This window comes from Mytilus edulis, chromosome 13 (assembly GCF_963676685.1).
Source record: "Mytilus edulis chromosome 13, xbMytEdul2.2, whole genome shotgun sequence".
Classification (NCBI taxonomy): Eukaryota; Metazoa; Mollusca; class Bivalvia; order Mytilida; family Mytilidae; genus Mytilus; species Mytilus edulis.
Window position 1 is genome coordinate 39,404,587 of NC_092356.1, and position 25,197 is coordinate 39,429,783.

A 25,197-nucleotide genomic window follows, 5' to 3' on the forward strand; every position below is an offset into this window, starting at 1 on the left:
AAATTGTAAATTATTTTAAAAATATAATTAATACTTACTACTTGCAGCAGGTGATGAACATTCAGTCTGTTGCCATAAATCAAAGGAGATTCCTGAAATAAAGAAATAGCTAAGTTATCAGAATATAATCACTGATAACATATATAAAACCTTAACACCATGGAGATAAAAAATATCAGGTGCACATCTTCACCTCATGTAGAAGAATTAATTTTAGTACAAGTCTGGGTGAATTATGACTGCCAGGATATAAAGATTTGCAAAGTATAATAAGGACAATCATTTTCAAAGCAGACGACCCTCCAAGAGAACATTTGCATTCCCTAAGAGCCATTGCAGCTGAAAACTGTTGGGCAACAATAAAATCAATCTTTATATCTCTTGCATTGATTTGTGGAATGGATGTTTGGATATATGTTTGTTATATATTTTGGTTTTCTGGTTTCCAGGTGATAATTTAGTACCATTTGATAAAGTTTAAATATAATACCTTTAAATGGTGCTCTTTCTACATCGAGATCACATTGTGAATACAGAAGATTGGAATCCTCCATAACTGTGTAGTCATACAAACAAACAGTACCATTCTCTTCAAAACAGGCCTTGATTTTCACATCCAATGAGAATAATTTTTCAGATGGAATGTGATGGATAGCAAATCTAAATAATTAAAATTAATTTGAAGAATGAGATTTTAAACTGAGAAAGAAACACAAACTGGACTAGTCATCATGATAAACTAATCTACCATATGTCAGTCAACTTGAATCAAGCACAAAACTTGACCTGTAAGTCATTATCATATATCAATTCACAAAATTCAGATAAATGTTTGCAGGCAAAATATAACAAACTCTAGATATCTGCTTGAAGGACAGATATCAAGAGGTACAGGGGAATGCCTTGTGTCTGTGTGACCAGGAATATCTCAAATTACCTGATTTTGTCATATCCATAATTTATAAAATAAACTCTTTCTTATGGTTGTTTTAGTCTTCCCAAAGGACAGAAAAGATCAATATTGATAAGTTCAAGCATAATTTAAACTTGCAATGCCACAATAAATCAATTTAAATTCAGCATCCTTTGCAGCCTTTTAGATTAAACTGCAACTGTACATGTATTTCATAGCATCAAATCTTTACTTTATTAAACAAAATATTAAGAGTGAAATCACAGATTAAGAAGATTTAATGAAATTAGAGTATGTCATAAATTTGTACACAAAATTATCTGGTTATTGGTTTCATTAGTTAGCTATAGTTTAACAAAATGAAGCTAAAAAACTAAGTAATGAGGATACACCAAACATTTTTATTTTTATCAAAACAAGTGAAACTGTGAGCTACTGCTCACTGACGATACCCCTCTCACCCAGGAAGTTGTTGAGTGAAGAATCTGAACATGCATCAAATGGTATAGCTGACTTATATAAACTCTGAAACATAATTTCAAAAATCCTTATGATGTAGTTTCTGAGAAAGATGAGATGAAAAATATTCATTGGATGGACAGACAGACAGAGGTAAAACAAAATACCCCCACCTTTTTAAATTAAGGGTATAACTACTACTTATTAACCTAGCAAAAGAAAATTCTACCAGGTAAAAAATGTTGCATTAACAGCTTATACCACTTTGTACAACAAGAATGTGTCCATAGTACAAGGATGCCCCACTAGCACTATCATTTTCTATGTTCAGTAGACCGTGAAATTGGGGTCAAAACTCTAATTTGGCATTAAATATAGAAAGATCATATCATAAGGAACATGTTTACTAAGTTTCAAGTTGATTGGACTTCAACTTCATTAAAATCTACCTTGACCAAAAATCTTCAACCTGGAACTGGACAGACAGACGGACAACGAACGAACATACGCACAGACCAGAAAAGCATAAAAACATGATGAACTATTCTAATCAGATCTGGTTTAAATTTTTTTTAAAATAAAAACACTGCAACTTGACTTGTTATATAAATGATCCTTATAACTATGTTCATGTGTGTGTTAATTAAGATCCATACTTACACAAGCTGTAAAACACCATGAATCTGTACATTCTCTATTTTACCTAAAATAAATTTAATGCTCTGTAAATATCACAAACAGCAAAGAGTACCATTATTTAAATAAAACAGTAATCTTTTATTAAGCATACTGTCAAACATATATGTACTTAATGTGGAGTGCATACCATATTCACTTTTTAAAGTACAAAGCTTGGAAAAAATATAATGATTTCACCATCAGAATAGCAAATGTAAGACTCACATTCAAATACATCTGCTGATAGGATGGCATGATCTTTTGAGTTGTTGGGTTGCCATGTCATTCATTTAAACCCTTTACTATGGATTCATTTGATTTTGTGGATACAATTTTAGTTGATTGAAGTAAAACTGTATTTAAATGGATATTTAATCTAATAGATTTGCCAATGTCTGCGTACAACAATATGCATACTGTGTAGGGACTTTTAAATTCATGGTTTACCTATACTCATGAGATGAGCAAAAATTTGGTTCCAAACAAATAATAATTAATCTTAAGTATATTTATATTTCATCATTTAAAAAAGGTTCTGGAACAAACCTGTGTTTGTTTTTACTACTGTTTAGGAATATCTTAACTGCTCTTTAAGTTAACTATCAAAATCTGATATGTTATAATGTAGTAGTTTTTTTATCTAAAATATTTTTCTTTTCCATTTTGTTATAAAGTAAAAATTAAGTTCTTAAACATACCCCATTCATAATCCATCAGATTAAATTCAAAATGTTGTTCCTCTAGATATACATCAAGTATATAATCACATGTTCTGAGATTGACTGAAGCATAGATGTATCTTCTAAGAACAGGAATTTCTGCACAGCAGGTAACTGTATCACAGGACTCAGGAATGTGACATGCAACACTCTGGTTTAATTGGACCAAAGGTGTTGTGATATTTGAACAATCTACAATACAAAACTAAGAGATAAACTTTCATGATTTAGGCAAAAATTAGAAAGTAACATATATATATTTGTCCAAATACTCAATACAACAATTTTTTAAACAAAGAGCTATGATAGTCATTAATAGCAATTACAGAGCTTTTATGTTCAAATAAAATTTTCCTTACTAAGTATTTTTAGCATAGATATAATCTTCACAGATATCAGTGATTTATGGGGGAAAAATCTCTGAAGAGGGAGACAAGTCTCCCAACAGGGAAGTAAAATCTCATTCCAATCAATGTTTCAATTTAATTAATACGTCAAATATTTTCACATTATCTTATTGAAAATAATATATATAATTTACCATTACTCCAGCCATCAATAGAACCATTAAATGGAGGATTGTAAATACTGCATTTATTTGACCATCCCATGTAATCAGAAAGTCCCAGTTCTGTGATCAAGTCACTAGCAGTGGCATCATCTATAGTTTCCATGTCAGTACTTTTATCTGATAACCAAGAATTCAATGAAAACGCTGAAAGAATACAATGAAAATGTAAAACAACTTATCATTTCTTCTGTTTTTTACAGTAAGCTTGTTTAGTCTGATTTAGACTAATAGTCAGTTAAAATGGCCCTTTATTCTAAAGAGGCACTAGCTACAAGATATATATAAAGTCTCAAGTATTATTTGTTTTTGTTCAAACATTAATGAAAGGGAAAGAATGGAATAATTATTTGCTTTTAGCAGCCAGTATGAGTATGGTTCAATTTTGTCAATGAAATTAAGCAAAGAAACATTGATGATGAATTTTTCACTTGCAAATGAATAATTCGACCTCATTGAATCCCTATTAATGTGAACTTCAATTTTACCCCTCAGCTAGAGATGGATAACACTCTGTGTAAAATATAGAAAAATATATTGCCTATCCATGTTTAAATGAGCATAGAGCATGACATGAAGGAATTATTTCTTAATTTTGACATAAGCACCACCATTGAGACCAACAACAAAGATTAAGCTATTTTCTGGAGTAAAACTTCTTCTGCTATAAGATTATACATACAAGAGTTCAAGAATCCAGGAGCTTGGTCACAATGCTGACGATTAGCTGTAGTTTCATTAAAAATCTCAATCTCTAATTCACACTTATCATCTGGTTCAAAACAAACATTTATATCTAAGTGCAAGCTAAATGTTTCAGGCGAGTCTTTATCTAAGCTGTACCTAGAAAAAAAACAAATTTGTTTACAAAATACATAGACTCACAAAGAAATAGTCTGCTTTAGCATGTGATCCAAATGCAATGCATGTATAAAGATTAATTTTAATTGAAAAAAAAACAAGGCTGAAATGCATTGCAATTTATATCAAAGAGTCAGTCTAAAACCAAGTATGTGAAGAAATATTTGTGGAAAAAAAGGTTAAAGTCTTAAATGGTTGGCTTGCTATATTTATGACTAATCATTTAAAGTAGAATGTTCGCAATGTAGTTGCAGTTACATGAAGGTTGTAAATTTTGTTGGAAAAACACAAATTTACAAAAAGCAGTTTTGGACTTCAGACATTAAAGGATTTTTTTTTTACTTACTCTAGTTTCACTATTCCAAATAATCCAAATGTGTTCGTTTGCCCTATAAAATATATTAAAAAAAAAAACAATTATTCACTTACTGTGGATTCATTTATTTTCATGGATTGCTGAAAACTTGCATATTTGTGGAATATAATGTTCAGTAGTTGTGTTCTGTTTATGTAGTTCATATGTTTTTCTCGTTTATATATAGACTAGACCATTGGATTTCCCGTTTGAATGGTTTTACACGTGTAATTTTTAGGGTCCTTTATAGCTTGCTGTTCGGTGTGAGGGCTATTCCAGAAAAAAATGTATGGAGGGGTTGGAAGGCAGTTTTTGTCAGCACCCGCCACCCAGACAATTGTAATTGAGAATAATAGTGCATTATAGTGTGAAAAGTTGCTCTGATACCCATCACCCATGTATTATTAATATAATATGCCTTCCAACCCCCCCTCCCCCCCCATACATTTTTTTCTGGAAAAGCCCTGAGCCAAGGCTCCCTGTTGAAGGCTGTACCTTGACCTATAAGGGTTTACTTTTATAAATTGTGACTTGGATGGAGAGTTGTCTCATTAGCACTCGTACCACATCTTCCTATATCTATGTATGATTTCATGGTTTTGCCAATCTCTGTATACAAAGCCTATTGAAAATATGTTATTTGTTAAACATTTGAATTCATAGTTCATCTTGTACCCACAAAAATTAGGGGTATAATAATTTCCCCTAATTAAGGCATTTTGGTCATAGTTCTAAAATATTGTTCTTAAGGGGGCTCACAGGAACAAATAATTTTTTTTTTTCAATATAGGATTTCACTATATTTTTTTATAAAAGAACTTTATCATATACTTAATAGAAAAATGAAATAAAAAAACGGGGTCACCGTTCATTCAAGCTCACAATCTGCCTCCGAAAGAAGCATACATTTTTGTTGATGTCCTTCTTGTCTGTTGAGCTAATAGGAGAAATAGAGGTAAAATCGAAATAAAAAAGAACTTTATTACAGAAATCGCTTAAATTTTACAATTATTTAGTTTATGTACAGCTTATTGGGAAACAATAATAAAAAATATAGGTCACCAATGAGTTAAAAAAGATATTTCAATTTTAATGCCAAAAAGTGGATATTTGCACCAAAGGGAGATAATTTGGAGCTTTTTTTTCAATGAAAAAACATTTCAAAAGTCATCTGGGGCCAAATCGAATCAATTTTTTTAGTTGATTTTAGTGTACCATATCATAATGTAAAAAATAAAATTTGTAGTGAAAAAAAAAATGTTTAATTTTTTGCCGAAATTTTTGTATCCGTGAGCCTCCTTAAAATCTGGTTCATGCAAGGATTTCATTTTTATCAGGCTCTGATTAATTTTGACAGAACATATTTTTCTTATCAATCATACCAAATAAAACCTCTGACAACTTGAAGTCTTGTTTTAAGTTGTCTATTTGCAGCTGTAAGTTGTTTCTGCATTCATTGATTTCAAAGACAACTGAAACTGATGTGTCTAAGATAGGTAGATTGACACAACATTCAACACTTGTACAATCCGCTGACAGCCTGCAGGAAAATCTATCATGTTTGTCTGTTGGTACTGCTTTTATAACCGCAGAACCACAATCTACAAAAAAAATATTACATCTTTTAAAAATTCTTGTTAAAAAGTACTTTTAGTTAATGATTGGAAAGTAGAATGCTTCTGCTACGTAAATATGGGCTGTTTTTGACAATACAATGCACATATATTGGGGACTAGCATCATAAAGTCATGCTAAATTACTGAAGTCTTCACAATTTTAGCATTTTAGTTAAATTTTATATGGTTTCCGTCTTAAACGAAAGTGGCCGCATTCATGTTCATTCTTAATATTGAAAAGAAAGTTGTATTTGATGATAATACATAAAATATATAAAGGTTGAGGATGAACACGGATGCGGTCACTTTCATTTTGGACAAAAAACATCTGAAAAGTGACATTTTTGGGCATATTTAAGCTTGAATCGGAGCATTTTTAATGACTTAATCAGTTAAAATCTTTCATAGAAACTTATTGAATCAACTGAAATAGACACTTAAGTGTTTAAAAAGTGTCAAAAATCTTTCTTCAGATGAACCTGAAATTTGTAGCCGAAATCAGCCCTTACCGGACCTACTCCTTTATTCAGAAAAAGTATACATATAAAGTGACAAAAATATAAAAATTTCATCATCACCACAACTAGTATTTCTGAAAATGTTGGTCAAAATTTTTTGTTTCAAATAGATAATCTGACTAACCATTGCTACTTGCAAGTGTATGACTGCAAGATTCTGGTTTGAGAAACTTGTCAATATTCAGATCCTGTTTTAGTTGAACCTCTGCCCAAACTGGTAAACTCTCTATGGATTTTGGTAAGCTCTTCTCATCAAGCCAAGCAGCCAGGGAAAATTCTAAAACAAGCAGAACACCTAGATATACATATCTGTGATTATTCAAATGACGGTCAATACTTTAAATTCTAAAAGATATTCATGCAAAAAAGGTTGAATACAACCATCTTATGTATTTATTGTTACTGTGCAAATCATAAATCAATTCAAAGAACTTCAGATCCAGGAAAAAATCAAATTTCTATAAAACCATTTATTTTCCTAGATACTTTATTTCCTTTCTATTCCACTTCCAACATTTTAATTTTGTTTTTTTTCAAATTTACTTGATGTAGTTTAACAAGGCAAGATACAGGTCTAAAAAAAAAAGCAACGATTTATATTTGCATTATGTTTCTAAATGTGAAAATACATTGGTTTACAGTATTACCATTTTCCATTGATCTATCACAGACTCCCTTAGAGAATTTCACACCATCAAGTATGACCTCATCTACAGAGCAGGTATCATTTGATTCTAGACATACCAAAACAGTCAGGTACACCATGTAGTTATTTTCTGATGCTAAGTTGTAAATTATAATTCTAAAAAATATATGTTAATATGTTAAAACTTTAGAGGAATTATAAGGCTGTCTTATATTTGAAAAAACCAAGAATGTGTCCCAGGTACACGGATGTCCCATCCGCACTATCATTTTCTATGTTCAGTGGACCATGAAAATGGGGTTAAATCTCTAATTTGGAATTAAAATTAGAAAGTTCATATCATACAGAACATATATACTAAGTTTCAAGTTGATTAGACTTCAACTTCATCAAAAACTACCTCTACCAAAAACTTTAACCTGAAGCGGGACAGACGGACGAACGGACGAACGAACAAACAGACGGACGGACGCACAGACCAGAAAACATAATGCCCCTAAATGGGGCATAAAAAGCAAAGGAATTTAAATTTAGACTTCATGTCACAAATATTCAATTAATGTTTATAAAAATAAGGAGATGTGGTATGAATGCCAATGAAACAACCATCCACCAAAGTTCAAATAAAGTGGATGTAAGCAATTATAGGACTGCAACTTTACCACAATTCATGCCCTGTCTTCCAATTTGTGAAAAGATAGTAAAAGTACATGTTCCCTTAATACATAACAATAACAATAAAAAATACAAATATCTTACACAGTGTTCACTACCCCTACAAGTCCATGCTCTAGCTGGGTACCTGAAATTCAAATGAAATTGTACATATAATCATGATAATAGAGCTACAACAAGCTTTTTAAAATATTTTGTGGTGTTTAAATTTTAGTCAACATTTTGAGCTGTGAAATAAGTCTAAATATTACACATTTCATATATTCAAGAACAAAAAAATACAATGTGATAAAAATAATCCCTGTAAATCACTTTGAAATTTTGACTCTTAAATTTAATAATAGGGTTAATCCCTGTCTGTGAAAGCTACAGTTTGGTGAATCTTGTTTCAGTGTTCAATTTAGAAAACAAGTCTTAATATGCTTTTTTGTCACTGAAAGTATGCTTGAAACTTTTTTAATGCAATAACACTATGTTCCCAGACAAACTCTTCTTCATTTACAAGAGGGAAGCACAAGAGCTAAAAGCTCTTAAATGTAATAGTGACAGAAAAAGTACCAGTTTTCAAATGAAAAATTTCTCCACCTACAAATCACTTGTTTTTTTGTCTATGCCATATTCTTACCCCATTTATAGTCTATCAGTGAGACATCTATTGACAATCTTTCCAGTTGTAAGGTCAGTCTACCATTACAATGGTCTATAGCCAGTGATATTTCCATTGTTCTGTCAAGATTTTCTATATCAACACAACAGCTGATCTTGTTACAGGTTGAATCCAGGTTACAGCTTACAGGTCCAGTGAGATTGGTTAAGTCTTCATTATCAATGCATACTAAAATTTATTAAAATTATATATTTAGTTAGAAATAAGAAATAACATGTATTGTACTCCATAGTATACTATATCTCGATTTCATGGGTGTTGGTGAACAATAAGTTTAAATATTATATGAAAAACAAATTTTCTTTCTTTTTTTTTTATTAAAGTTTTGATCTATGTTTAAAACATTAAAGGGGGTATGTGGACCTTTAGAACCAAATACAAAGTATTGAATATGTTAATATTCAATAATAGAAACAACAAATCTTCATTTTTCTTTAAACATCACCATCAAAAGTAAGAAACAGTATGTCAGTGATTTCACCACTGTAATAATTTGCAAACTATTAAATATGTGCTACAGAAAAAACATTTAAAGAAGCAATCATAACTGTATGCATTGACATTTTTAAAACATCAGAATGAGTATATATTTGTCAACTGCTTACATGAATTCCATCCTTTGACAGATGGAATATATGGATTACTGGAACGATTACATCTTGTAGACAGAAGGTAGTAAGATAAACCAATATATTCAAATAACTCAGACACATCAACACTGGTCAAACTGTCATTTAAAGAAAACCCACTTTCATTTCTCCATCTTTCTAAGGAGAAACCTGGGAAAAAAAATATTAAAATTAGTTTAAATCATTTTATATAATATTTATTTTATTAATCAAAATATAATTTACAATTTACAAAATAGTAGGTGCTGGGAACATGATACTTGTTTAAATACATAAGGAGTTGATTAAAAAAAAATCTACTGCATAATCATTAGGTATACAGCACAAATATATGCACAATTTTCAGGACATACAATTTTAGGTGTTGACTCCAGAGAAAAGACATACTAAGGTCACTGAGACAAGACTATTACCTTCTTTGATAAATCCATCATTATTACTGCACTGTAAGATTGGTAGCATCATATTCTCCACTATCACATAGTTCTGTTCACATGTACCCTGGCTCTCTGTACATATACTTATATTCTTTGATACCAGATATGAATGTTCTTTTTCAAGGTAATAGATGATCAATCTGAAAAATAAAATGTTTGTCTTAAAATCTTGTGAAGCCTGCTGTCTCTGTTTTGGCAAGGGAAATATTTAAAAATCATGTAACAATGAAAAAGAGGTATACTTGTGCTTTTTTCACTCACTTGGATAACAAAATAAACTGCAAAAAACATTAAAAAATCTAAAAAAAACCCATCTACTTCATAAAACGTACGGCTGATAAGAACATACATTATTAATTTTTGAACAGCACCCCTTTTATTTACAATGATTTTAAATGTGTTACAATGGGGCAAATAACTGGGTCCCCATTCCAGTAAACCATAATTCAGTTGTAAAAATATGAAGAAATATGTATACATACTCTATGTTAGCAATTCCTGCTATGGAAAACTGTTGAAGCTCACCTAAAATATACAAAATAGTTATATTATCAATAAAGTAAACACATTTATTATATGTAAAAAAAATCTTTAATGATTTCGGACTTTTAATCTTTCATAATAATTTAAATGCATAATGATTAAAGGCTGACAGCATCAACTGATGCTCACTGAACTGCACATTCTTTAGAAAAAAAGTTTTATTTTAAGGGTATCACAACTCATCTATACAAGCTTCAGTACAATCAAGTAAGCAATCTGGAAACCATTTATTTTTTTTCATTTTTTCATTTTTAGTAACTATGACCTTCACCATTGACCTATTGACCCAAAAACTAATATGCATCTTTCCCTTTCCTTTATTTTAAACTGTGTAAATTATATTCCACTACTCAATCAAGGGAATCGCAAGTAAACCTAAAAACCATTTGCTTGAGACAAAAGGACTACAGATTGAGCATAAAAATTGACTTCTGAAAATAAACAGATTTTTACAATATCAACTTAAAATTAAATTAACCATGCTACATATGATTTTCTTTAGGGATTAAACTTACCAAATGAAAACTCAGTTATAGAGGTGTTATATACAAAGTCTTCAATTCCAACAGTAACAATATAAGAACATGGATCAACTAGAACTATGGTATGGAAGTCTCTGTTTAACTTGTTGGCATGTACACAACATTCTATACCAGTACATAATGCTGACAAATGACAAGGAATCTCAACCAAATCTTTACCCGATACATTCAATGGGCATGCTACAAAATAAAGTTATATGTTATCAATTATCAATATTATACAATAATATATATTCATGACCATTTTTAAAATATAATGAAAGAGCCTGTAATTCAATGGTTGTTGTTTGTTTATGTGTTACATATTTGTTTTTTGTTAATTTTTTGTACATAAATTAGATCATTAGTTTTCTCGTTTCAATTGTTTTACATTGTCATTTCGAGACTTTTATAGCCGACTTTGAAGTATGGGGTTTGCTCATTGTTGTAGGCTGTATGGTGACCTTTAGTTGTTAATTTCTGTGACATTTTGATCTCTTGTGGCGAGTTGTCTCATTGGCAATCATACCCCATCTTTTTTTTTATATTGTTTTAATTACATTCGATCATTACCATATTTCAGGTTCACAATGTTGTCAGATGGAAATATCAAAAAATTATTTCTACTGCTATAATATATTATGATGATAAATTAATGATAACTTTATATTTGAATACCATTTGTGAAAATTGAGTGCTTGAATTTTGAGGTGTCTTCCCCACATTGATCATCCTGTAAGTATGGAGCTATGCCAGTATCTTCAAACAGTAGAAGCTGTCCATAATCTGGCAATGGTAGAGACATGTTTTCTTTCTCAAGCCAGTTTGTTAGAGAAAAGTCTGAAAATTAAAAAAATATGGCTTTTAGTGTTTTATGGCTTAAATTTGAGGTTTTGATAGTTCAAACACCAAATAAAACACGCTTAACTTTTAGAGGCAGTTATTAAACAAATTCATTTCAATAGATTTTCTTAGAATATTTGACACAAAACAGTCAAAACAATAACTTAAAAGAATTTTCAAAATATTTAGATTTCAACAGTTTACTACAAGCTGTGATTTTACTAGTATAAGATGAACAAGGGTAAAAAATGAAAAATCTCAAAAACAACAATAACTTACTTGATATATAATAGCTGTTATCCCATGCACATAAAGCCTTGGTCAGCCATGTGTTACTAAGTATCTGTGTTGATACGTGACAAGATTTGTTGTTTTCAAAACAAACACTCATGTTCAGGCTGACTAAGTACTTGCTCTCTCCACTGAAATCATCTATCTCAAAAGACAGACATAAAACACCAGCTAACCATAACTCTTCTTGTTTACCTTAAAAATATTAAGATAAATATGTAATAATTAAAATGACATTTCAATGTCCCATATTGGTCCATTAAATAACATTTAAGTTGAAAAACAGACATGGTTCTTTGGTTACATCTTCTGACATCAGACTCGGACTTCTCTTGAACTGAATTTTAATGTGCGTATTGTTATGCGTTTACTTTTCTACATTGGTTAGAGGTATAGGGGGAGGGTTGAGATCTCACAAACATGTTTAACCCCGCCGCATTTTTGAGCCTGTCCCAAGTCAGGAGCCTCTGGCCTTTGTTAGTCTTGTATTATTTTAATTTTAGTTTCTTGTGTACAATTTGGAAATTAGTATGGCGTTCATTATCACTGGACTAGTATATATTTGTTTAGGGCCAGCTGAAGGACGCCTCCGGGTGCGGGAATTTCTCGCTACATTGAAGACCTGTTGGTGACCCTCTGCTGTTGTTTTTTATTTGGTCGGGTTGTTGTCTCTTTGACACATTCCTCATTTCCATTCTCAATTTTATGAATAAAGTAGATTTCTTACATAATGCAACTTTTTTGATATAAAATCTTTGTGTAAAATCTAGTGGAAATCTGCTAACAAAAATCTACAATCAATAAAGTTCTTGATTTGATGAGTTCAGCTTTGATGTTTTGCAATCGAGTAGAACGGATTAGTTTTTACAGAAAAGAGTCTTAAAATGTATTCATATAACATACCCCATTGATAGTCACTGAATGAAATGTTTCTGTGGAACCTTTCAGTGCGCATTGTGATGATTTGTTTACAAGGATCTATATTGAGGTAAGTATGGAAGGAGTATGGAATAAAGTCAACATCTACACAGCATTCTACTCTGGTACAACTTGTGTCTAAATAACAGGTGGTTGGTTCTGGCAGCTGTGGAAGGTTGATACTGTTGGTGCATCCTGGAATTTTAAAATAAATAAAATTTTCATAATAACATTTCTGCATAATCCATGGTGTTGAGCAGGTCAGGCTAATTTTTATGAATTTGCCTTTTCACCACAAAAAAGAAAAAAGTTTTGGTTCTTAGCATTATGTTTAAGTATCAGAAAATTTGCATGAGGCAAACTTCAGATTGATTGTTGGGTGCTTAACGTCCAATGGAAAATATTTCATGCATGTTCAGGATGAGAACTTCCATCCCTTTCATTTTGGTAGAAATCAAAATGAGAGGGATGGAAGTCGAGGGAAACACTAAATGTCACCTATTGCATACAAACTTACAAACAAATATATACAAAATGTGGAATGTAAATTTGTGTACCTTTATTCCAACCCAGGTTACTTGGATAAAAAGGCGATGAATGTCTGGAACATTGTTTAACATGTAGGTATGTCGATATTCCTAAGTCATTGAGTAGTTCAGAGATCATCCAATCTTGTAACTGTGATCCAGGAGCCATTGAATGCTGATGATACCAACTCTCCAAAGAGAATCCTATAAAACAAAAGTTATATTCTTAACATCTCTTCAAATATAATATGATATTTTATTTTTACTCAGTTAACAAAAGTTCTACAGTGATCCCCAGTCCTTAAGCTTATTTTCCATAGAAAAATTACTGGTACCAAAATATTTTACTATAGACAAAGTCACAGCAATGTGTAGGAACTATTTTGTTTAAAATATGTACTATTTTGAGCTCTTTCTATTTGGGCTCCAATTAGGAGTTCTTTACCACGAACAATGGCCAATGCATTTTCTTTTACTGAAGGCTTGGTGTTGATTTATGAAAGTGTGAGTAATTAAAATAATTCTTCAAAAAGTTGGTTTTATAAACATTTCTATTTTAATACCTGGAGTACTGAATCCACTTCTCCAGTCACATTGCTGTTTTGGTAATTTCATATTTTGTAGTATTGTGTACTTTTCATCACACTGAGACTCTGTGCTCTCATAACAAAATCTAATCCTCATATTTACAAGGTAATATCTCTCTGTGTACAGGTCTTCTATGCTGTATCTGTAAACAAGTTTGATAAAAAATTCTATGAACAATGTTTCATTGAAATCTTGAAGGAAAAGTAATGATGCTTTACATATTTGCATGGTCTGTTTCCTTACTTCTTCAAAAAGCAGGTTGAAGGTTAAAAGTTTTAAAATAAAAAGAGAATGTGTCCATTGGAAACAGATGATGCCCCTTCTTGGCACACAATGTTATAAAAAGAAATAAATCCAGAACTAGAAATTGACACCACCAAAATTCAAACTTGATCTGAAATTTTTAGTAATGAGTGTACAAGTCTTATAACACTAAGGATGGGGCATAAAATTGAAGAAAATATTAAACATAAAAGAATTGGAACTATGTACTCACTAAATGTCTTAGAATTGTAGCAAGTAAAGAACAATTTTTGATGTTCAGATTTTAATTACACTTGAATTAATTGCATTTCCCTCCTCAACTCGAACTATTCCTTGTAAGCTAAAAGAATAATAAACACCTAACAAAAAAAATAAATAAAAGAAATCAGCTAATAAATTTGATAAAAGGAGACTAGATCTCGTCAGATTAAAAGGAAATGTAACTGGAACTTTAATCTTTGATGACAGAACAAAATGTCTTAAAATTATAGCAGGAGGTAAATGACAATTTGTCATGTTAAGCTTTTTTTTAATGACTATAAAATTAAATACTTTTACTTACTCAACTCGTACAATTCCTTGTAAGCTAAAGGAATAATGAGCACCTAACAAAAAATAATAATAAAAGAAATAAGCTAATAATTTTCATTAAGAGTCTACGAATTCAATAATGAATATCACTAGATTAAAAGTAAAATACAACTAGAACTTTAATCTATGATGCGAGAACAAAATATGCCTTCCATCAAGAAATCATTAAACAAAAAGTTTCATGCAAACAAAATATATACATTTATATATAAATGAGAAATTAAAAAATATATAAAAATCTATGGTTGGGTTTTGCTCATTGTTGAAGACCTATAGATGTTTTCGTCCATATGGTGAATATTGGTCTAATTGGCAATCATGCCACTTTTTGATATTAGTTTAAATTACAAACCAGTGAGTGCAGATTTTTTCATTAAAAAACACTAAAGTTTATTTCATTTTTAATCATTTAAACATTGCACCTTGCCTTTCTAGAAAGAAAAAAAAACCCACACTTATCATTAGTTTGTTGACAGGCTTATAAGGCATGTTTACTAATTATGAAAAAAAGAAAGAAAAAGAGGATGTAAAGCAGATTCAGTCTAGCCTGGCATTGTGTTAGATTTATGAGTTTATCAACAGAAACAGATCACAGAGTATGGTGGCACAAGTTTTTACTTCAAAACACATGTAACAGTAAAAGCTATTCAGCTTTTATCAAGATACAGATGAGTAACTTACCCCATTGGAAATCTAGTAAAGTACTATTGTACTGTATTTTCTCTATACCAATACTTATTCTATTTGAACAACTGTCCAAGAGAAATGAGACTTCAAATGTTCGTTGTAACAAAGTATTCATGACACAACACTGAATCCCTGTGCAGGTATCTGTGATGAAACATGAAACTTTAGCTGGTAACTCCATTAAAGTCATGTTCATACCACAATCTACAATAATGAACAACACTGCTATTTGTATTGATGGTTTATAATTCCCAATTCCCAAATTCCCAATCCCCAAATAACTTTCCCATGTTTCCTCTAGTATTTACTTTCATTTAGTTTTGGATACCCCCTCCCAATACTTCCAATAGTTTATTATAAGAGGTATGAAAGCTGGTTGATAGATGGCAATAGAGTAGCTAAACTGACTTAATGTTCCCACTTTCAGTTATTAAATGACACTTAAGGATGTTCGCTGCTCAGTATCGAAATAAATAACTTTTCATAAAACTAGTATGTAATGGTAGGGAATAAATTGAGGAATCAAAAAAGCAAAAAAATATAGGGGTCAATGTGCTTGTTTTTGAGATATTAGCCATTGGAATTTTGGCGAGAAAATGTTCTCTCCTCTGATTTTTCATTGCTTTATCATTGACCAGTTTAAGTTCTCAAATACTATTAAAAAATAAATAAAATTTTATAAGACTTTTACAAATGACTTATAATTATACATGTAAAAGATTTATAAAAAGAAAAATGGGGGTTCATGGGGATTTTTATTTTAAGGCATTCAAATGGATAAAACCAGAGGAAATCTGACAAAAATTCCAAAACATGACAAGCAGACATCCTTAACATCAAACACACAATCACTGTCATATCTTGGTGTCATACATTTTCTCTTGTGATGATACATTTTACAAATAAGCTAGCAAGACTAGCTAAAATATGCTACATAACTTCTCTTGAGTTAATGCAATGTTTTAATAACTTTTATATGTGATTCCACATGTGTGCAATTGACTGCTTTATTAAGAGAAAAATATAAACATACCTTTGGACCAGCTACTGTTTGATCTTGAGCATTTATCATCTAGAAAGTAATGTCCTATATTTGTCTCTTCATACAGCTGATATAAAATATTACTTGGAAGAGAATCTACAATGGTATAATGTTTCATCTCTAGCCAGTCAGTTAAAGAAAAATCTGAAATAAAAAGAGAATGAAATTGAAAAATCACACAGAGGAAGTACATAAGACTCTTCTGATATTAGAGGCAATTGCCATGAAAGTCCAACTTACATGTTCCATATCTATGTTATATTTAAGAAATAATTCATGGAAGCCATAGATTTGTTGGAAATTTACACATGGCCTGGGCCGTGATATTCGAATTTTATCCTGAGCGTTAGCGAGGGATAAAATTAACGAATATCACGGCCCAGGCCATGTGTAAATTTCCAACAAATCTATGGCTTCCATGAATTATTTCGATTCTAATAGGACAAATACGATCATTAAAAAACTGAAGCGATAATGGGTACACCCTGTGTGTGGTTGTTCTATTTTACCCACTGTTCGATAAATGTAAAACAAATCTAATAAACCTGCATGAATGATTTCTTAACTAACCGCTAGAAAAAAAATGTGATTACTTTTTTTTACTTCTCAGTAAACCCAACATTTGCAATTTTAAATTTACATTTTTTATCGTAAGCTACCGTCAAATTCACTGTTGACATGTTGTAACCAAGGAGCCGCCATGTTGACTTGCTGAAATCAGTAAATGTGCGAATAATGCAATAGAACAGAAAACAAGCAACACCTACCTCAATACTTTATTTTAATGCAATTGTATTCGAGTTTAGAAGGAAAATACAATAGAAAAACCTTCAGCTTTGACGTTTTCATTCGTATGACGTCATGTTTTGAAATGACGTTAATGCGCAAAAATCATTACTGGAATTTCGCGGAATTTTAATTTATTTTGTTTTTGTCCATTTTTCCGTTCTCTAATGTGTAAATTCTTTTTGTTATGCATCAGAATCAGAATAAATGTTCTGTAGGGTTTTATTCAATTGTAATTGTTAACACATCGAAATCCACAACCGTTTACACACATAGGTTACTATACATGTGGATTTACGTGGGAGGCATATTTAAACAGCCATTTGTGTACATCTTGGAGTCTGCGCTAAGTATAGATATATCGAGAATTTTATCACGGTGTTGTTTACAAAGCGAAAGAAGCACGTCATATTAGAATAATGAACCATTCCCTCTGGTCTCCAAAGTAATTAAACAAACCAGACTTATATAAATTTCTCTATTAATAAGCATATCTGCTTTAGTTGTGAACTTTAAAAGTGTTAAAGAGAATTAATAATAACTTGCATTTAATTCATTTTGCATAAATGTGCAATTATCAAAATATCAAAGGTGTAAATTAAGTCAAGACCAATATGATTATTCTGACACTTAAATTGCTAGTTTATAAAAAAAATCGATTTTCATTTAAACTTCTGAAGAAGAAAAAAAATTGTTTTGACACCAAAGTCTTTATGCTCCCTACTTTCAATGCAATGGGAGACAACAAAAAAAATCACAAAAGAAACCTAAACCAGCAACCAAAAAAAAAACAACCTACATTCACAAAAATGTACACATACTTGCAATATAAAAGTCAGATGTCCAATCACAGGCTGTCTTTGGTAGTAGATTGTTCTTCATTATAACACTATATACTGGTTCACTTCTGGCATCAAAATTAGTTGATGCATTTAGGCTGATAAGGTATAATTTTTCCTCATACAAATTTTCAATTAAGAACCTGTGAAAAACAAAAGAAAAATGAAAATGGTAAATATATATATGCCTATGCACCACAACCCAGCGCAACCAACCATACCTAAAAAAACATGCAACATTTTATTCTAACATGGTACAAGATGTTTGATAACTGATTAAAAATTATCCCAACATTATTTAAGATATCAAGAGTGTTTTGTTTTACTCAATAGAGAACTTTTAATGACGAAATAGCAATTGTGATGAACCCTGTAATGAAAAGTCCTTGAGATAGCAATTGTGATGAACCCTGTAATGAAAAGTCCTTGAGATAGCAATTGTGATGAACCCTGTAATGAAAAGTCCTTGAGATAGCAATTGTGATGAACCCTGTAATGAAAATCCTTGAGATAGCAATTGTGATGAACCCTGTAATGAAAATCCTTGAGATAGCAATTGTGATGAACCCTATAATGAAAAGTCCCTAAAATTTACTCAACTAATCCATCAAATAACAATCCATAATGGAAAATGAAATCTGAATCAGCTAAAACTTGTACAGTATGTTGCACAATATTTTAACATTAATTTCTCTTCCAGCCTGCTTTTCTCCATTCTATAAAATATATGTAGGACTCTAAAGTGCAATGGGGACGCTAAAGTACAATAGACACGCTAAAGTGCGATGGTATATGCTAAAGTGCGATGCTTCCATACGCTAAAGTGCGATGGTCCGCGAAAGTAAAGACGTAAGAAATGTAGTTGGATTATGACGTTAGCAGTCGTTTATACAAACTAAAAATGAACACGCCGGAAAATAAACTACAGACATTTGATTAACAACGTTTAAACCAAATGTCAATGACTTAATTAATTTAAACCAAACTGTGCTTTGTCGGCTAAAGCAAAGGTGTTTTATGTTGGTGGCTTGAAGAAGAACTTGTATCTCGCTGTCGACTGTTTTACTATAGTCCATGTCGAAACAAGTAGTATTTGCATAGATACCCTGTATCCTACTTTTATTGGAAGCGAACGAATGCATTTAAATCATTGTTTTTGTTGCAGTTTATTGTGCGGTCTCCGTTAAAATGTTGTCGCTCTTATTGAAAAGCAACGTCAGCAAAATAAAGGGACATGTTTTCATGCGTAAATTATAAATTGTCGGCTAAAACATTATGATGCACATTGCAGAATAATATAACGTGGATGTGTAGTCGTTACAAAAAAGGTGTAAATTAAGCTAGGCAGACATCGCCTTTCTCTCTCATTTAAATTAAACAAATAAATGTTACATATTCCGATAATAAATCCATTTGTATCTTTAATTATAAGGACGATTGTAAGGGGAGGTGTTCCAATAAGTGATAGACTACGTGTGAACGGCAAGCTACACCAATTTTCATAATATTTGTAAATACGCCCAAATTGTAAAAAAATCATTGACTAGTACAATAAATATAGTATTCTGTGCCACCTAAATTAAATTTTTAGCAATTATTATATGGTCGGTCTTTTAGAATAATTCACTTCAAACTTTTGTTAAATTATAATGCCTTTCACATATGGTATACCTTATAATACTAGATTATACAAAAGGACTATTTTTACATTGAGTGTTCTTTAACATTTTTTATAAAGCCCTAGAACCTTACCCAATTGGTCCATCACACTTTAGCGTGATATACCATCGTACTTTAGCAAACAAACAACCATTGCACTTTAGCGTGAGACACCATCGTACTTTAGCGTAGACCATCGCACTTTAGCATGACCATCGCACTTTAGAGTCCTACATATATATTGAAGGAAGCTTAAGGGTTGACAAATAATTGGCCATAGAAATGACAGGAAATTTAAATTCTTATACATTAACTATCAATCATGTTATAGGGAAAATATGATATCTGACTGAAGTCAAACTGAAACAGACTGACAATACAAATAAAAATAACAGTTTAGAATATCATTATAAGTAAAATATGAGCCTTGCCTCAATTTGCTTAACCCTTTCGCCGATGAGTCCCGGTTTACGGGGATTCACGTTTCAGACAGCTGACGTCGAGTCCTGTTTTACCGGGATCGGAATACATCTTTTATATTTCCCACTCAAAACAGTGCAAACATGAGTTATCTTTCTTTGATGAATACCCGGATGAAAGTGTAAACATGGCGCTTCCGTTTGTTGAAAATCGTGTCAAAATCAGAGGAAATTTATGGAATTTACGCGAATTTGAAATGAGGGAACATTTTTTTTGAAAGAATATGAAAGAATTGAAGCCAAACTAGTATACTTTTTTGACATAAAATGTCATTTTATGTACAAAACACTTGGAAAGGACATCGTTCAGTGTGAGGAATTTGTACTGCCTCATAAAATTTTTCAAAATTTTGCCGTTTTGGTTTAAAAAATTACGATTTGGGGTCAAAGAGCAGAATTTTGAGAATTTCACCTATATAATGCCGAAAATTTGAAAATTTGAATATTTTATGAAGAAAAAATTATCAAAACATAAACAAAACTGTGAACATGGTGTTAGTGAATGAAATAAATACACAAATAACTACAAACAAGTTTTTATTGACATTTATTATGAAGATCTCCCACTTGAGTAAAAGTAGCCAGGGAAGCCATCGTCTCAGAGTAGCTTCTGTCTGGGCAGCAATCGGTGAAAGGGTTAATCTTCTAAAACTTAATTCAAAAACTTACGATATCTGCATAACACCATATAGATCTAAAACTTTCTGTGATCCTAAAATATAAAGATATTGTTTATTTTAGATAATCAAAGTACACAAAATTAACCTATCAATAAAAACTTAACAATGACCGAAATGAGTTAAAATAATATACCTACCATACATTGTGTTTACTTAAAGTACACAGACACACAAATTACAGGCAAGACATTTATAGACTAAACTCGGGTAGGGTATTTTGTTGTATTATTTTGGCTAAGACAATAAATATTGGAGAGAAAATTATTGGCAAATTTCTAATTCTGTATCTTATTTCACATTTACAGCAAATTTACCTAAATCCAATAATGACTTAACAGTACAGCTAGCAAGCTAGCTAACCAAAGATATTACCTTCACCTACACACTCAATGCAATTGGCTGTAAATGACATTTCTTAAAAAACACAAGACTATCTTACAATCTTTCTTGTCCATCTTTTACAACATGCAGGGAATTAGAAAAACGAGGTATAGATTTGGTGTGGGCCAAAATATATCCTTAGATATAGGCGACAGATACAAATAAATTCAGTAATCTTTTATAAAACTATACTAAATCACTGTATGTGAGTAACACTTACCCCATACATAGTCATACAATGTTACATCAAAGCTCAATTTCTCTATCCTGACTGTCAACCTGAAGTTACATGGATCAATCTTGACTCCTATCTCTAAAGACTTTCCTAATTCATTGACATCAATACAACACTGGACTGCTGTACAGGACTGGTCAAAGTAACAGTTCATATTACTCAGGAGTGATGGTAGATTTCTGATTTCTTGTGAACAGTCTATAAAAAAAATTCTCAACATATAGATATATACATACTAATATTTCAAATGGTCAATTCTACAAACAACAACAAGATTAAATTTGCTTGGTGCTATATCCCTCCATATAAATTTAAAACATTGCTTTTGCCATTAAATCATCACAGCAACTGTTGATCGTCAACTACATTGAATATATTTATTTACTCTAGAAAGTTAAATATATTAAATTTTAAAATGCATGACAAGCCTTCTATTATATAGTTTGAAAATTGAAACTATGGTGAGTGAATAAAAAATCTTAATATTCAGCTGTGTGGTAAAATATATATCAATCAGTGATTGTGGAAGAATACATATCGTCGCTGTTATACAAAAACCTCGTATCTAAGGTTTTGATTATTTTACACCAGGCAGTAAAAACTGAAATCTTTTTATCGATTATTTAGAATTAAATGTGTATGTTCCACTGTATGCGAAAATATCTGATCTTCTAACCAATAAATTACCAAGACGAGCAAAAATGTCTGCACCTATATTGTATTTTAAAAGCTTTTCATATTATTTCTAAGCTTTATTAGCTTTGAGAACCTAAAATTGATTCAGTAAACTGTAGCTGTTATGATGCCAGCTGCCGTGCCGTGTGTTTTTCTTTTGAGATACGATATTTTCGAACAACAAAATGTCTCACCAATCCGACTACACTTTTTCGTCACATGTCAGAATTCAGGTTAATGATTGGTTAGAAGATCAGATATTTTCGCATACAGTGGAACATACATATTTAATTCTAAATAATCAATAAAAAGATTTCCACAAAAAATTGAGATACGAGGTTTTTGCATAACAGCGACGATATGACACAAAGTCTGTGATATGTAAATGTCATACAAAATTTAGAATTACCATTGTGTGAAATTCAAATTTTTCTGTATTTAGGAACACTACCTATCATATAGTAGCCTTTCAGAAACATATCTGCAATTCTTACTGGAAATAATAACAGAATATTGATTTTTAATGTTTGGAGCCAATAGACAATTACAGCCTTTTTACAAACAAAAATTCATCACAAATTAAAACTATTTATAGAAATTAAACTACAGTGGATTCATTAATTTTCGTTGGATACCAATTTTAGTGGATTTCGTGGGTACAGGGGAACCACAAATTTAGATGTTCAACGAATTACAAATTTTCTAAAGGAATGTATGCAGACTTTGCTAAAACCACGAAATAAAATATCCACGAATATGCAAGTTTTCCTCAAACCATGAAAATTGGTATCAGCAAAAATAAATGAATCCACAGTAGTCAAAATATGATATGAATTTTCTTTTTTAAGTAACCTGATCTCCATCCATTGATTGGTGGGCTATATGGCCAGCTGTATCTCTGACAAGGACTGTCCAGAAGGAACGGAGCTATTCCTAGTATTTCTTCAAGCTTTCTAATCTCTACCACAGTGAGTGATTGTGATGGATTGATTCCTACTGATGACTTCCACGAGGATAAAGAAAAATCTTCAAATATAAAGAAATTAGGTTAGTTTTAGTCCTAACATTGTATCACTTAAATCGAAGATGTAAGAGGTTAAAAAAAATGCCTCTCGAGCTCACTGTGATTTACACACAAAAAGAAAAAAAATACATCCAAAATATTTAAACATATGAAAAATTATTAGAATTTAAGCAGATATATAAAGTATTATTAAAGGCATAAATGAATCAAATGTAGCTCAAATGAAAGGAAATTTTACTGGTTGATGCATTTGTTTTTCGTTTAGTAACTTAGTTAACTCTCATTCTATGTCACAAAAGTAAATAAAGCACAGCAATCTTGGAAATGAAGAAAACTTGTATCCCTTTGGGGTATTTTTAGATCTTTTCTCGAACTTAGTTGCTGCAGTGGTAGGGATACATGATTATAAGCAGCAGCTGTTGTTTCTACTCCCATACTTTCTAAATATGAATGAATGGGAAAAAGAATAAATTTAGAACATACATGTTACTTGTTTTTTAAAAGATTATTAGTTGAATGACAAATAAAAAGAAACTTACTTGAATTTTTAAATCCTGTCTGCCATTTGCATGGTTTCTTTGTCAGTTTAGTATTATTGAAGACAATCTGATCAAACAAACAAGGCTTGGAAGATTCAAAACAAATGCTGACATTCATATTGACCAAGTAACTACCATCACTCTCCAGATCATATATGGAATAACTGGTAGAAATAAATAAACACAATGTAAATGCAAATAAACTGCAGGACTGGTGAATAAAATGACTGAAAATTTGTTTTTCATAAAGAAAAAAGAAAAGAATAGCCAATTAAAGATCGAGTCCATGATACCAATTATTGTGCTTATTGAAATTGTAAATATTGTAAAAGGAGATATTATGAAGGCATTGGATCAAAAGAAAATAAAATAGCTCAGTAGAAAACATCCATGAGGATATATACCCTTAGATGTACAAATTCTGTATCAAATATGACTGTTAAAAGTCTAAAAAAATACAATTACTGATTTCATGACATGTCATATAAATGTTATATACCATACTTACTCAATACGAATAACATTTTTCATATACAAATTCTGTTTGACTCCTAAAAAATACCAAAAATTAAAAATTTATCTGTCTATTGAAGTAAATACAACTGAATGTATGAATATCTATTTCATTATTCCAGATGAGCAATTTTAATTGATAAAGATTGTCAAGAAAAAATTCTCCCTCTAATAGTATTTTGTGATAGTAAAATTGCAAAAAAGTACAATTGAAATCCAAATTTCACATGCAAAAAACACCAAAAAACAAAGAAATTCAGACATATGTTTTCATAGAGCACTACAAACTTATTTCTTGTTTTTTTTTTTTTTTTTTTACGAAAAAGAGGAAAAAGCTTTCAAAAGATTCCCCCCCCCCTCCCCCTCAAAATCATCACCTGCAAATGTTTTTTTTTGTTTTAATCGAAATCGAGATCAAATCTAGTGTCAAATAATCCATTCAAAAGATACTTCTTTCAATTGAAGTTAATTGTTTGCAATTAATTTTTTTTCAAATCCTGATTTGGGTGGATTGGGGTTGACATTAGATTTGAGAATAAATTGCCTTCCTTTTCCACATGCTTTAAGGGGGCTCACAGGTATAAATCAATTTTTTTTTCTAATATAGAATTTCGCTATATTTTTCTATTAAAGAACTTAATCATATACTTTATAGAAAAATGAAATAAAAAAACAGCTGCGCCATGAGCGCATGATATGCCCGACGTCTTGTGTAGAAGTTTTATGCAATAATCATTAATAGTTTCTGAGAAATTTTTAAGCAATAACCATATATTGTTTTTTAGACACGACGGGACATGTGAAACCCCCAACACTGTTTTTTTTTTCTCA

General features: G+C 31.0%; 2 protein-coding genes across 2 annotated transcripts in view; both read right to left on the minus strand.

Moving 5' to 3' along the window:
• LOC139501253 (uncharacterized) overlaps positions 1 to 25,197 on the minus strand; it is a 599,145-nt gene that overhangs the window by 372,917 nt on the left and 201,031 nt on the right. The gene's annotated exons all lie outside the window — the stretch shown is intronic.
• LOC139500299 (uncharacterized) overlaps positions 1 to 25,197 on the minus strand; it is a 221,066-nt gene that overhangs the window by 108,801 nt on the left and 87,068 nt on the right. The window contains exons 70-99 of the mRNA XM_071289042.1: positions 24,362 to 24,404; positions 23,854 to 24,017; positions 23,143 to 23,316; positions 21,601 to 21,813; positions 20,989 to 21,031; positions 18,164 to 18,324; positions 16,548 to 16,700; positions 15,509 to 15,718; positions 14,799 to 14,841; positions 13,948 to 14,114; positions 13,415 to 13,588; positions 12,843 to 13,052; positions 11,928 to 12,134; positions 11,484 to 11,645; positions 10,800 to 11,006; positions 10,224 to 10,266; positions 9,718 to 9,881; positions 9,281 to 9,454; positions 8,634 to 8,843; positions 8,093 to 8,135; positions 7,335 to 7,489; positions 6,812 to 6,964; positions 5,936 to 6,154; positions 4,545 to 4,587; positions 4,020 to 4,180; positions 3,311 to 3,484; positions 2,749 to 2,961; positions 2,033 to 2,075; positions 491 to 660; positions 39 to 92 (exon numbers count right to left, since the gene is read on the minus strand). Coding sequence (XP_071145143.1) covers positions 39 to 92; positions 491 to 660; positions 2,033 to 2,075; positions 2,749 to 2,961; positions 3,311 to 3,484; positions 4,020 to 4,180; positions 4,545 to 4,587; positions 5,936 to 6,154; positions 6,812 to 6,964; positions 7,335 to 7,489; positions 8,093 to 8,135; positions 8,634 to 8,843; positions 9,281 to 9,454; positions 9,718 to 9,881; positions 10,224 to 10,266; positions 10,800 to 11,006; positions 11,484 to 11,645; positions 11,928 to 12,134; positions 12,843 to 13,052; positions 13,415 to 13,588; positions 13,948 to 14,114; positions 14,799 to 14,841; positions 15,509 to 15,718; positions 16,548 to 16,700; positions 18,164 to 18,324; positions 20,989 to 21,031; positions 21,601 to 21,813; positions 23,143 to 23,316; positions 23,854 to 24,017; positions 24,362 to 24,404 — 4,350 coding nt within the window. The remainder of the gene's footprint in view (positions 1 to 38; positions 93 to 490; positions 661 to 2,032; positions 2,076 to 2,748; positions 2,962 to 3,310; positions 3,485 to 4,019; positions 4,181 to 4,544; positions 4,588 to 5,935; positions 6,155 to 6,811; positions 6,965 to 7,334; positions 7,490 to 8,092; positions 8,136 to 8,633; positions 8,844 to 9,280; positions 9,455 to 9,717; positions 9,882 to 10,223; positions 10,267 to 10,799; positions 11,007 to 11,483; positions 11,646 to 11,927; positions 12,135 to 12,842; positions 13,053 to 13,414; positions 13,589 to 13,947; positions 14,115 to 14,798; positions 14,842 to 15,508; positions 15,719 to 16,547; positions 16,701 to 18,163; positions 18,325 to 20,988; positions 21,032 to 21,600; positions 21,814 to 23,142; positions 23,317 to 23,853; positions 24,018 to 24,361; positions 24,405 to 25,197) is intronic.